General features: G+C 38.5%; 1 protein-coding gene across 8 annotated transcripts in view; it reads left to right on the top strand.

The window, feature by feature from the left end:
* The window catches only part of CFAP95 (cilia and flagella associated protein 95), a 120,182-nt gene that overhangs the window by 19,728 nt on the left and 85,937 nt on the right, over positions 1–14,517 (top strand). For 2 of the 8 annotated variants that reach the window (XM_020909492.2, XM_070480372.1), the window contains exon 1: positions 10,931–11,277. The exons of 2 other annotated variants lie outside the window; for them this stretch is intronic. In XM_020909492.2, the coding sequence (XP_020765151.1) occupies positions 11,126–11,277 (152 nt within the window). In that variant the 5' untranslated portion in view covers positions 10,931–11,125. Of the gene's footprint in view, positions 1–7,920; positions 8,015–10,928; positions 11,355–14,517 lie in introns of those variants that run through there. 4 more of the 8 variants (XM_070480374.1, XM_070480371.1, XM_070480373.1 and 1 more) reach the window with 4 other exon arrangements.

The following is a 14,517-nucleotide window of genomic DNA, read 5'->3' as shown; positions in this document are numbered from 1 at the left end:
AAAGCTTTTCAGACAAGCAAAAGTTGAGAGAATTCAGTACCACCAAACAGCTTTACCACAAATGTTAAAGGGACATATATAGTCAAGAAATACAAGAGAAGAAAAAAGATCTACAAAATCAATCCCAAACAATTAAGAAAATGGCAATAGGAACATATATATCAATAATTACTTTCAATGTAAATGGATTAAATTCTCCAACCAAAAGACACAGACTTGCTGAATGTATACAAAAACAAGACCCATATATATGCTGTCTATAAGAAATCCACTTCAGACCTAAAGACACATATAGACTGAAAGTGCGAGGATGGGAAAATATATTCCACACAAATGGGAAGCAAAAGAAAGCTGGATGGCAATCCTCCTATCAGACAAAATAGACCTTAAAATAAAGAAGACTACAAGAGATAAGGAAGAACACTACATAATGATCAAGGGATCAATCCAAGAGGAATACATAACAATTGTCAATATCTATGCACCCAACATAGGGGCACCTCAATACATAAGACAAGCACTAACAGACATAAAAGGAGAAATTGACAGTAACACAGTAATAGTAGGACACTTTACACCCCACTCACACCAAAGGACAGATCATCCAAAAAAAATTAATAAGGAAACACAAGTCTTAAATGATACATTAGGTGAGATGGATCTTATTGATATCTTCAGGACATTCAATCCAAATGCAGAAGAATACAGCTTCTCCTCAAGTGCATATGGAACATTCTCCAGGATAGACCACATCTTGGGTCATAAATCAAACCTCAATAAATTTAAGAAAATTCAGATCATATCAAGCATCTTCTCCAACCACAACGCTATGAGACTAGATATAAATTTCAAGAAAAACAACTGTAAGAAACACAACACATGGAGATTAAACAAAACATTTCTAAATAACCAACAGGTTACTGAAACCTGTAAAAGAGAAATCAAAAAATTTCTAGAAATGACAATGAAAACATGACAACTCAAAACCTATGGGATGCAGCAAAAGCAGTTATAAGAGTAAAGTTTATAGCAATACAATCCTACCTCAAGAAAGAAGAAAAACGTTGAATAGACAATCTACACCTAAAAAAACTGGGAAAAGAAAAACAAAAAACCCCCAAAATTAGTAGAAGGAAAGAGCATAAAGATCTGAGCAGAAATAAATGAAAGAAACAATAGTAAAGATTAATAAAACCAAAGCTGATTCTTTGAGAAGATAAAATTGACAAACCTTTAGTCTTACTCATCAAGAAAAAAAGAGAAGAATCCAATTAACAAAATTAGAAATGAAAAAGTAGAGGTTACAACAGACAATGCAGAAATACAAAGGATTATATAAGACTATTATGAACAACTATATGGCAATAAAATGGATAACCTGGAAGAAATGGACAGATTCCTAGAAAAGTTCAATCTTCCAAGACTGAACCAGGAATTATAGAAATTATGAACAACCCAATTATAAGCACTGAAATTGAAACTGTGATAAAAAATCTCCCAAAAAACAAAAGCTCAGGACAAGATGGCTTCACAGGAGAATTCTGTCAAACATTTAGAGAAGAGCTAATGTCTTTCTTTCTAAAACTCTTTCAAAAAAATTGCAGAGGAAGGAACACTTCCAAACTCATTTTATAAGGCTACCATCACCCTGATACCAAAACCAGACAAAGACAACACAAAAAAGAAAACTATAGGCCAATATCACTGATAACATAGATGCAAAAATCCTCAACAAAATTTTAGCAGACAGAATTCAGCAACACATCAAAAAGCTCATACATCATGATCAAGTTGGGTTTATTCCAGGGATACAAAGATTCTTCCATATATGCAAATCAATCAATGTGATACACCATATTAACAAATTGAAAGATAAAAACCATATGATCATCTAAATAGATTCAGAAAAAGCATTTGACAACTTTCAGCACAAATTTATGATTAAAACTCTTCAAAAAATGGATATAAAGGGAACCTACCTCAACATAGTAAAGGCCATATATGATAAGCCTACAGCAAACATTATTCTCAATGGTGAAAAACTGAAAGCATCCCCCCTAAGATCAGGAACAAGACAAGGGAGTCCACTTTTGCCACTATTACTCAACATAGTTCTGGAAGTCCTAGCTATAACAATCAGAGAAGAAAAAGAAATAAAAGGAATCCAGATGAGAAAAGAATTAAAGCTCTCACTGTTTGCAGATGACATGATACTGTTCATAGAAAACCCTAAAGATAGTATCAGAAAATTACTAGAGCTAATCAGTGAATTTAGCAAAGTTGCAGGACACAAAATCAATACACAGAAATCATTTGCATTTCTATATACTAACAATGAGAAATCATACAGGGAAATTAAGGAATCAATCCCATTCACCATTGCAACAAAGGAATTAAATATCTAGGAATAAACTTACCTAAAGATACAAGAGAACTGTGCACAGAAAATTGTAAGACACTAATGAAAGAAATCAAAGACTACATAAACAGATGGAGAGATAGTCCATGTTCCAGGTAGGAAGAATCAATATTGTGAAAATGACTATACTACAAAACACAACCTACAGATTTAATGTGATTCCTGTCAAATTGCCAATGGCATTTTTCACAGACCTAGAACAAAAAATTTCACAATTCATATGGAAACACAGAAGACTCCAAATAGCCAAAGCAGTCTTAAGAAAGAAGAATGGAGCTGGAGGAATCAACCTTCCTGACTTCAGATTATACTACAAAGTTAAAATCATAAAGACAATATGGTACTGGCACAAGAACAGAAATATAGACCAATGGAATAAAATAGAAAGCCCAGAAATAAACCCATGCACCTATGGGCACTTTATTTTTGACAAAGGAGGCATGAATATACAATGGGGCAGAGACAGCCTCTTCAATAAATTGTGCTGGGGAAACAGGACAGCTACATGTAAAAGAATGAAATTAGAACACTTCCTAACACCATACACAAAGATAAACTCAAAATGGATTAAAGACCTAAATGTAAGACCAGAAACTATAAAACTCTTAGAGGAAAACATAGGCAGAACACTTGATGACATAAATCAAAGCAAGATTTTCTATGACCTACCTCCTACAGTAATGGAAATAAAAACAAAAGTAAACAAGTAGGACCTGATTAAACTTAAATGCTTTTGCAGAACAAAGGAAAACTATAATCAAGGTGAAAAGACAACCCCCAGAATGGGAGAAAATAATAGCAAATGAAACAACTGACAAAGGATTAATTTCCAAAATATACAAGCAGCTCATACAACTCAATACCAGAAAAACAACCCAATCAAAAAGTGGGAAAAAGAATTAAACAGACATTTCTCCAAAGAATACATACAGATGGCTAACAAGCACATGAAAAGATGCTCAACATCACTCATTACCAGAGATATGCAAATCAAAACCACAATGAGATATCACCTCACACTGGTCAGAATGGCCATCATCAAAAAGTCTACAAACAATAAATGCTGGAGAGGGTGTGGAGAAAAGGGAGTGCTCTCGCACTGTTGGTGAGAATGTAAATTGATATATTGATACACTATGATACACTATGGAATACGGTATGGAGATTCCTTAAAAGAAAACTGTGAATAATACCACCATATGACCCAGCAATCCCACTCCTAGGCATATACCCTGAGGAAACCAAAATTGAAAGAGACCCATGTATCCCATTGTTCATTTCAGCACTATTTACAATAGCTAGAACATGGAAACAACTAAGTTGTTTGTGGTACATATGCACAATGGAATATTCAGTTCAGTTCAGTTCAGTTCAGTTGCTCAGTCATGTCTGACTCTTTGTGACCCCATGAACTGCAGCACACCAGGCCTCCCTGTCCATCATCAACTCACAGAGTTTACTCAAACTCATGTCCATCGAGTCAGTGATGCCATCCAGCCATCTCATTCTCTGTTGTCCCCTTCTCCTCCTGCCCCCAATCCCTCCCAGCATCAGGGTCTTTTCCAATGAATCAACTCTTCACATGAGGTGGCCAAAGTATTGGAGTTTCAGCTTCAGCATCAGTCCTTCCAATGAACACCCAGGACTGAGCTCCTTTAGGATGGACTGGTTGGATCTCCTAGCAGTCCAAGGGACTCTCAAGAGTCTTCTCCAACACCACAGTTCAAAAGCATCAATTTTTCGGCGCTCAGCTTTCTTCACAGTCCAACTCTCACATCCATACATGACCACTGGAAAAACCATAGCCTTGACTAAACGGACCTTTGTTGGCAAAGTAATGTCTCTGCTTTTTAATATGTGATCTAGGTTGGTCATAACTTTCCTTCCAAGGAGTAAGCATCTTTTAATTTCATGGCTGCAATCACCATCTGCAGTGATTTTGGAGTCCAAAAATATAAAGTCTGACACTGTTTCCACTGTTTCCCCATCTATTTCCCATGAGGTGATGGGACCAGATGCCATGATCTCAGTTTTCTGAATGTTGAGCTTTAAGCCAGCTTTTTCACTCTCCTCTTTCACTTTCATCAAGAGGCTTTTTACTTCCCCTTAAAGCAATTATCCTTCAATAAAAACAAATTAATTAAAAAAGAAAAGAAGCCACAACTTTAATTGTAATAATTTTCTGTCCTAGGAGACAATATTGAGTAAAGACTGGATTGGGAGTCCAACTGACTACATTCAAATTTTGTCTTCACTATGTAGTGTCATGATTTTGGGAGTCATTAAATTAACTAAGCCCTATTTTTGATCTTTGTAGTAAATATAAAATAGATGCAACTTCATAAAGCTGCTATGATGATTAAATGAAATAATATATGTTGACATGCTTGGTATAGTATGTGACAACTAGAAAGTACCCAGTGAATTCTGATTTTGCTTTTTCTCTACTACCATGCATGTTCCAGGCATTATGCCACACATTAAGTTCAGTTGATCAGTTGTGTCTGAGTCTTTGTGAACCCACGGACTGCAGCATGCCAGGCTACCCTGTCTATCACCAACTAGTGGAGCTTGCTCAAATTCATGTCCATCGAGTTGGTGTTGCTATCCAACCATCTCATCCTCTGTCATCCCCTTCTCCTCCTGCCTTCAGTCTTTCCCAGCATCAAGATCTTTTCCAATGAGGCAACACATCAGGTGGCCTAAGTATTGGAGTTTTGGCTTTAGCATCAGTCCTTCCAATGAGTATTCAGTTCTGATTTCTTTAGGATTGACTGGTTTGATCTTGCTGTCCTAGGGACTCTCAAGAGTCCTCTCCAACACAACAGTTCAAAAGCATCAATTCTTTGGTGCTCAGCCTTCTGTATGGTCCAACTCTCACATCCATACATGACTACTGGAAAAACCATAGCTTTGACTAGACAGACCTTTGTTGACAGAGTAATGTCTCTGCTTTTTAATATGCTGTCTAGATTTGTGATAGCTTTTCTTCCAAGGAGCAAGCATCTTTTAATTTCATGGCTGCAGTCACCATCTGCAGTGATTTTGGAGCACAAGAAAATAAAGTCTGTCACCGTTTCCATTGCTTCCTCATCTATTTGCCATGAAGTGTTGGGACTGGATGCCATGATCTTAGTTTTTCGAATGTTGAGTTTCAGGGCGCACATTAGGGATGCCAAAATGATGGTGTCCTCAAGTCACTCTAGTGGGGAAGATAAACATATAAAAAATGAACTTTTCTACAGTGTGATAGGCACCATCATAAGAGGTGTTCAAGAAACTTCAAAAAAGATAAGAGGGAGTGATCAGTTCTAGCCAGAGAATGTAGGCTGAGCTGTGGGCAGAGGCGACAGACTTTCAAAGAGAAGCTGATACAATAATATGCATCATCTATCTATCCACATACACACACACACACACACACACACACACACACATATATGAAGGTCAGACTGATGGAGGGGAGGAAGAGCGGCCATGAGGATTTCTTTGGAGAGAGTTGGCCTAATGCTATAGTTTTCTCTTCTCCCCTTTCCATTCAAGTCAAATATGACACTGTGATTTATAATAAGAAATATATATTTGGTCTTTGTCCTTGGTTCCTGGTGCACAGAGTTTTTAAATCCTTGGAATTTCCTAAGCAAGGAGAACAACAAAGGTGTCTCCTGTTATGTAAATAAGGTGACTTCTAGCCCTCACTGGAAGGTAAGGGCCGGTTGCCAGGGGAAACCAGCAAAGTGAGGGTAGGAACGTAGTCCCACCCTAGACTTTCAGGGAAGGGAGCGGGCTTGGAGATTGAATCAGTCACCAATGACCAGTGATTTAGTTAGTCATTCCAATGTAATGAAGACTGCCCCCAAATCCAAAAGAAGAGGGGGCAGAGAGCTCCTGGATTGGCGAACATGCGGAGATTCGGAGACAGTGGCGCACGTGGTGAGAGCATGAAAGGTTCAGTGCCCTCTCCTGTACCTTGCCTTCTGCCTCTCTTCCACCGGCCTGTTCCTACGCTATATTCCTTTATAATAACGTGGTGTTCTAGTAAGTAAAATGTTTTCTTAGTTCTGTGAGCTAGTCTAGCAATCTAACTGAACTCAAGGAGGGCATATAATCTCTGATTTATAGCCAGTTTGGTCAGAAGTACAGGTAATAACCTGGACTTGTGACTGGTGAATGGGGGGCAGTCTGGTAGGGCTGAACCCTCAACCCATGCTTGCCAAAGCTATCTCTGGGTAGATAGTGTCAGAACTGAGCTGAATTATAGGATGCCCAGCTGGTATCCTGAGAATTGCTTGTTGGTCTGGGCTCTCCCCTGCTCCCCAACTCCCACAGAGGAACTGAGTGCAGAGCACCTTTTTTAAGTGAGAAGGGTTTTAGAATTCTCTCAAGAGAGCTTGACATGTCACCTAGGGATTTGGAGGACCTGGTGAGTGGTGCCCAGTTTCTAGCCTAGAAATATCTGAAGGTTAGAGGCATTCTGGAGCTTTATATGGTAGCAGAGCCTGAAGAGAGGAGCAGCTTGTGCTTCCAGGATTTAGAGGGCACCAAACATGCTGTTTCCCATGGGCAAGAATGGACACTGGAAAGATTAGGATGGACTGATTTCAAAGGACTCTGCCCAAGAAGTATGAGTGCAAGGGTAAGATGACCTAAATAATCAAGATACATAATCTGCTCTTAGCAATAATGCAGTCCTCTAAGGGGGCCTTTGAGGAACCTACAAAAATTCCCTATGACCAACATTTAGGCATCAACACCCAGAGGGCCTTGACAGAAATTATGAGGTCAGCAGTCAAATAAGATGCTTCTTCCCACCCTCTCCCCCTTAACTCTCCTCCAATCCTCAATCCTAACAAGGAAAGAAGCTGCATAGTGAACCCAGGAGGAAAAGAGGAGTTGTTAAGGTGAAGGAATAGTAAACAGCTGACCCTGCCTCCAATTCCTCTAGAATTCTATGGTGGGCTTACCTTTATAGCCCCCACAGCACACACCTCAAAAACACTCCTTTTCTGGCAAACTGTTTGTTGAATAGTACTTCCAGCTTCCTGTGAAAAGAAGCATTTCAACTCTCTTTCCCAACTTGAGCCATGCTCCAAATTTTAAGAAGTATACTAATTAGTCATAGAATAGTGGCAAAAAAGTAAACAAACCCTCTGTCTTAAAGATCCTTACTCTCAAGGCCTTATTTTCTTTATTATTATCTTTTAACGTTACCTCACTTGATTTCAGCCTCCTCCTGGCAAAGAGTCAGACAGGACTGAACGAGGAACACTCACTTTTTGACTGTTTAGAAAATGATCCTTCTGAAATAGCCTGAGCCTCCCTACTTAAAGCAATCTAAACATCATGGTATAGAAAGAGATTTAATTAACAGAAGAAACAGTGTCATAAACCTGACATAAGCCAACTGAACACTAGAAACTTGAAATCATGCAACTCCGAGAAAGATCCTACAGGTTCAGAAAGTTTTCTTTTCTGCCCTAAGCTCCCCTTCTCTTCCCCAGACTGGTGACTCAGAATCCTCAGCTATGTGCTTGGCTTACACAACAACGAGAGAAACTTCCTGCATACACTTGACCCTCTGGGAGAAGCCTTTTTGTAAGTTTCTTATCAGCCTGCTCATCGTGCAGCTGGGGGTGGGACTTATGGGGAACATAGGAAAATGTTTACCACCACCAAGAGAAGAAAGGAGCCCAAATCCGATATCTTTCCTCTGAGCTTCTTCCCTGGGAGAAAATGTTCCTTCATCTAGATTAAAGACCACAGGGAACAAAGAAAGTCACAAAGATATTAACTCAATTTCCAGTGCCACTTTTCCATAAAACTAGTAACTGGTACCTAAATTGTCTCATTCTTGCTGCTAATAAACAGTGAAGGTGCCAAAACACCAAAGCGGCACAGAAGAAACATGGAAGAAACTAAGGGTTTAGATCATTTGTGAAAATGGGTGTTCAGTCTTTGAATAATTAAGGATATCCAACTTGTAGGATATTAAAGAAATCCCTAATCTACATTTATGTTAGAGTATGTCATTACTAACCCAGGTCATTAAAGTTTTAACATGGTATCTATGAGCAACTCTACTGAAGAATTTCACTTATTGGCTGGATTATATATCAAAATAAGGGAAATGCTGAATTAGAGAATACTATACATTGACTATTTAATAAACTAATCCCCATGTTGACAGTAGGAGTTCCAGAAATAATGTCTGCTGCATGATAGGACTTAATCAATACTTGTTAATAATGTCTTGAGAGCAGGTCAATGCCTGATATGTTTGCAATCCAAATTAGAAGCACTGAAGAATCATATTCAAGGTTATATTCCTCTAAAAAGACTGTTGGTAGTTATGAATAGCTAAAGGAAAGGCAGGAAGATTGAAGCTTTCATTAGCATTACTCCTTTAAATATGAACTTATTCAAATAAATTTTGGCCCTGATTTCTAGGTCATACTATTTTCCTTTTATATTTTTCACGTAACTGAATTTACCAAATTGTTGTAAGGGCTCGGCAGTAGTTTTTGACTCTAAAATCCATACCACTTCTCAGAGGAGGAAGAAGAAGAGGAGGAAACAGAGAGAGGGAAGGTGGGAAGAGAAAAAGAAGAGGGAAGAAGGAAAGAAAATAAGGAGTGGTGATGGAAGAGGAAGGGATAAGGAGTGAAAATGGGGGGAAAAGGAAACAAAGGAGAGAAGGGAGAGAGAACAGGAGATACATAGGGGGACAGCGGGAGCAGGGAGGACCAGACACTTCTCATTCATTTTGATCCTAAATTTTTTATACAAAATATTTGAAAGAGAGCCCCTAGATATGTATATGGTGGGTGATGGGAGGTCCTCATTTCTGGAGAACTAAAAAAAATTCTATGCAATACTTAATTAGGACATAAATACCTGTTTCAAACTTTTAAGCATTATACAATTTCAGTACAAGTTTTTTAATAGATTTAAAATAGAGTCATCATGAAGATAGTACAAATTAACATTCTTATGTAATTAAAATTTTTTTTCTTTCAAACAATTGCATGACACTTGGTAGAAGAATTTTAATGCTAGGAGAGGATAAGTTGATGGTGACTTTGGAAGGTCCTGAGCAGGGACTTTTCCAAGAATTGAGCAGACTATTAAGACAGAAAGGAAAGGAGATGGTAAGGAGGTTAACCTCTGTGGTTATTTACATCTGGCTGGATTACATCTGTTTTAGATTTGCTGTCCTAGTCGGGTCTCCTTGGCAACTTCTTTATGGATCTGATAAAACAAAGAAATATACTACAGTAGGCTCAGATGAAGGGATTCCCACTTCCCAAGTTGGTTTGCCTGTACTTATCTTACAGAGAAGTACTGATTCAGCCACCTGAGCTGTAATTTTCTCACTCCAAGGATATTATGTTGAAAAGAGATTACTGTAATAGAAGGCCTTGCATTAAGCCCTAGACGTCATTGGTTTGATGAAGACTGAGGAAAACAGGAATAACTCAAGTATGTTGAAGATCAGTGATTTCATAGCTATAAAAAATAAAGCTTATTACTGATCTTCAAAAGATTCCATATGAATACAAAACCATCATTATCATTGGTAACAATATATAAAAATATCTGCCAACATTTTTCTGACTCAGGCTATTAAATTTCATATTAAAATATGATAAAAAGATACTTATTAAATAGACCTTATAGACAAAGCTTGAAAAATAGTGATAATATTAGTATAGTATGATAATAGTATTTTTGGAGCAACAGCAATGTGCTATGCTTTGATTGGACACAATTGAGCTTAGCGTGGATCTTGTTTACACTTCTAATTTTCATTCCTTCACGAAGTAAAGGGCTAAAATAGCAATCAGTGCTCTACTAATTCTGGGCAGGTGACAGTGGGCTATTTATTTGGTTCTAAAAAACACGGTTTAACTGTGACTGTCAGTAAAATATGGGCATAAACATACCACAGGTGCCCACACTGGGCACTGCAGGCCGCAGAAAAGCACTTAGTAGTTGTGTGTATCAAATTTGTGAAATCTAATCCAGAAGAACACTATTAGGCATACCATAATAAATCATTTGCGAACTAGAGAATATATTTGTAATGTGAAATATCTCTTGTGTTTTTAAGCTTGTGTAATGTCTTCTTACAGTAAGAAACTTCTGGAATTTATTGAAGCCTAAGGCTCTTAGAAAAGTTGTATGGAAAAGACATACTTTATGGTTTGAGGGGTGTTCTCTAGCTCCCTTTTAGTCAAATTTATGTAAGTTGTAAGCAGAAGGTGTGGTGGCAACAGATAACGAATGGTAAAGAGAAACTTCCCCAAAGACAGCCAGAACAGACCGGCTCGGGCTCAGGTCCACTTAGGCCTTAACTGAAGCAGCGCTGGCGCTTGACTCCGTGCACTCGAAGGGTTAGGCTGTTAGGAGGGTGGAACTACATATCCCAGGATGCAGTTGTTCCTCCCAAGCTGTAGGTAGCCTGCTCCCTTCTCTCACTGCACTCTGGGGAGTGTAGTTTATCCCTAATCAGTAATTGCGTACACTGTCTAGGAAACCGGGGCTCTTAAGTTTGAGGGATCGGCCTCTCTATTGGCCCCGCCCTTCCATTGACCCCGCCCCAAGTTGCTTAGGAGATGAGAGACGCCGAATCTTGGATTGTGTCAACACAGGGAGCAGGATAGATACGGAGAGAAATCCTTCGAGGTCTGTGTCAGGAGGGCCGCCATGGACAGCTCCGACAGTTCCTGCCAGGAATGGTGCAGCCATGGACAATACTGGTTGGAACTCGGACCCACGGACTTAATGGAGCGCAAGGGCTCCCTAACCCTCCGCTCCCATCACAAGAAATACTCGAAGCCAGTATTGGTGTATTCCTGGTGAGCGAGCTCTCTTCGGGTTCCTAGGTGCTGGGAGATGGAGAAGAAGGGAAGGGACGGGGGACTGGAGAGGAAAGGTAAGAGAGGATGATGGTGAAGAGCATGAAATAAATAGGAAAGAATAAGAAAAGAGGAAAAGAATAAGAAAAGAAGAGTAGGTAAAAAAAGAAAAACATCATTCGAGAGAGAAATCAGATGAGAGAAAAGAAAGGGAAACAGATCTTCAAAGGAGAAATGGAGAGTGTAGGATTGAGAGTTTGGGCAGGGCAGACGAGATAGAAGAGGGGCCTCCAAGAGCAGCTCCCTAGTACACACGGAGACCAGCTGCCACCAGACCCTGTCTGCCAGAGGTCTTAGATCACCCACACAGAGAGTGGAGGTGGAGGGTATCTACAGAGGCCAGGAAGTCATGGCAGAGTCTGTTAGGAGACCAAGGCACAGGAGGAGGAGGTGTCTGTTCAGAGGATGGCCTCCAGGACTGCCATTTCTTGGGGGCAGTGAAACACAATGAGTGATTTGAAAGAAGTCCCTAAAATATGCCCTGTGTCCCCGACTGGGTAAACCAGCAAACACAGTTTATATGACGTATTTGACGTGCACTGTGTTTACATTTTTCTCTTAAATTAATTGACCACATTTAAAACCAGGACATTTCACATGGAAATAGAGGATTGTGTCTTCTTTTGAAAAGCTGAAAGCCTTGGCAGCAAAGAATTTTATTCTTTCTGGCAACTATGAATGTACTGAGGAGTTGAACACTGGCTACTCTTTAAGATAAGTCTACTCCTTTCTCTGGTAATTTTGACTTCCTGCCTGACCTCAGGAAACTTTTACTTCCCTGCATTATGTTTTGGGCTTGGAATTCACTAAGAGATTCTTCTGTTTATTAAATATGACAGTGCCCAGTAGCAAAAACATGACACATATAATTGGGAGAAAAAATGAGGCCTTTTAGAGCATTTAGAATTCTGTCCTTTGGGTCAATTTTCCTGGCTGTATTGTTGAGAATTATTGTTTTTGGATTATTTGGAATATTCTGGGGAAGAGGAAGATCTGAAATGAAATTTCATATCTTGTTCTCTTTATACTTTCACCTTTGAAAGAAAATAATTTTGACTCTAGCCCAAGGCTAAACGCTCCTTGATCCGTTCATTCATGTAATGTATGTGAATCCTGTTGTTTCTGCCTTGCAAACTTTCTATAGCCTACTCCCTTTCCCATGAACTCTGCCCCTTACTTTTACTTCTTATCCCTAAAACCAACTCTTTGCCTACTTTGAACTGACTATGACAGGGTATGTTAATTTGAAATCAAAACCTACACTGAGAAGCAGAAAAATCCTCTTTAACCTCATAGAGGGGTTACCCCACAGGCCTCAAGCAAAACACTTAACTCTTCCATGATTTTGTTACTCCATAAGGATTTAGGTCATAATGTAAATCACTGCCAGAAATTGTTGTTAAAGAAAAAGACATTTTTCAAGTGGACAGTGCTTCTGCTCCCTTCTGTACTTCTTTTGCTTTGAAGACTTTCCTTGTGGTCATCACAGACATCAGTAGCAAAACACAGAAGAATATGTATGAGAAAGAGGACGAGGATCTTGGTGGGAGAAAAGGGTGATGTAACATTGAAAGTCATTCTGACCACTGCTGGAGCTTAGAGAGTTATCATGTTGGTTTTAGAAAGAAGGTTTGGGAGCAGGAAGAAATCAGTTCAACCTAACAAATATTTTTGTGTCATGGACTTTGCTGTGTGTTGGAGATACAGAGATGGATAAAGTGGTTCAATGAGATAATTTATATAAAGCATTTAATACTATGCCTGTGCATATTAAGGAGTCAATCATACATTGTAACATATTTATTTAGCATAATATAATGATTAAAAGCTTGGATTTTAGGTTTCAATACCAGTTCTGCAGCTTGTGATATGGTAAGTGACATGACTGTTCTAGGCCTCTGATTCTGCAACTGTAAAATGGGGTTGATAGTGTTATTATAAGATTAAACGAGGTATTATATGTGAAGCATCTTTTGACAGGTAGCCTAGCACATGGTAAACACAGCAAAGATTATATACATGTATTAGGACATGATCACTGACCTCAGTGAATTTCATTGGCCAATAAAGTAGAATGTCAGTAAATTCAGTATAATTTGATTTGTGCAAAATAGAGATGAGTGTAAGAGGCAAATGTAATAGGAGGGGGTGGTTAGTGTGCATATGGTTTTCTGAGCAAGGTTTAGAAGGAAGAATAGGGCTTCTATAGGTACACAAAAGAGAATAGACAAGAGCAATGTAATAGTAAGCAGTGTCAGAGGGAAATAGAAGAGGTTCTCTATAGTTGGTAAATATAGTTGATCTCATTACTTGTAGATTCTGTATTTGCAAATTCCTTTACTTGCAAAAATTTATATGTAACCCCAGTCATTACTTGCAGTGCTTTCATGGTCATTTATGGACATGTGCTGAGAGGCAAAAAATCTGAATCATCCCACACACATAGTCTCAGTTGATGCCAGGCACTCTGCCTTCTTGTTTTAGCTCCTCTTCCTATAAACAAGTATTCTTTTCACCATCTACTTAGTGTCATGTTTTTGCATTTGTGTACTTTTTGTTGGTGATATCATTGTTCAGGTGGCCCCCAAACATAGTGCTGAAGTGCTGTCTAGTGTAAGAAGACTGTGATGTGTCTCATGAAGAAAGTATGTGTGTTACATAAAGTTCATTCAGACTTGAGTTACAATGCTATTGGCTGTAATTTCAATGTTAGTCAACAATATATATTAAACAAGATGTGTTTAAACAGGGACACACATAAAACTGGGTCACATATTGATTAGTTGATGAAAATGTGACCTGAGGCTGATAGGAACCTAATCCTGTATTTCCCCTAGGAACAATGATTCAGTATTTTCTAATTGTTTGTGACTTTTTAAAACATAACAGCCTCAAATAATGAGAATCAACTGTCAAATCTGAGAAACACTTGCATTTCTCTGAGCTGACTGTGCTGCTGGCATCCTTGTTTTCCTTCCATATCCATTCACCAAGATCTGTCCTAAAAAAAACTATATATAAAGTTCAAATTGTATAAATTTCTAGATGAATAAATGTCATTGACCATTTTGTTTTTATGTATTCTGGTCACCACTGTTTGCTTTCTTTTGGCTTATTTTGTTGTATACTAAAGCTTTTATTGAATTTTAAAAAAATTTTATTGAATTTTAACCTTATGTT

This window comes from Odocoileus virginianus, chromosome 18, assembly GCF_023699985.2.
Source record: "Odocoileus virginianus isolate 20LAN1187 ecotype Illinois chromosome 18, Ovbor_1.2, whole genome shotgun sequence".
Classification (NCBI taxonomy): domain Eukaryota; kingdom Metazoa; phylum Chordata; class Mammalia; order Artiodactyla; family Cervidae; genus Odocoileus; species Odocoileus virginianus.
Note: the sequence above shows the minus strand (reverse complement) of the source record. Positions and strands in the feature narration are given on the sequence as shown.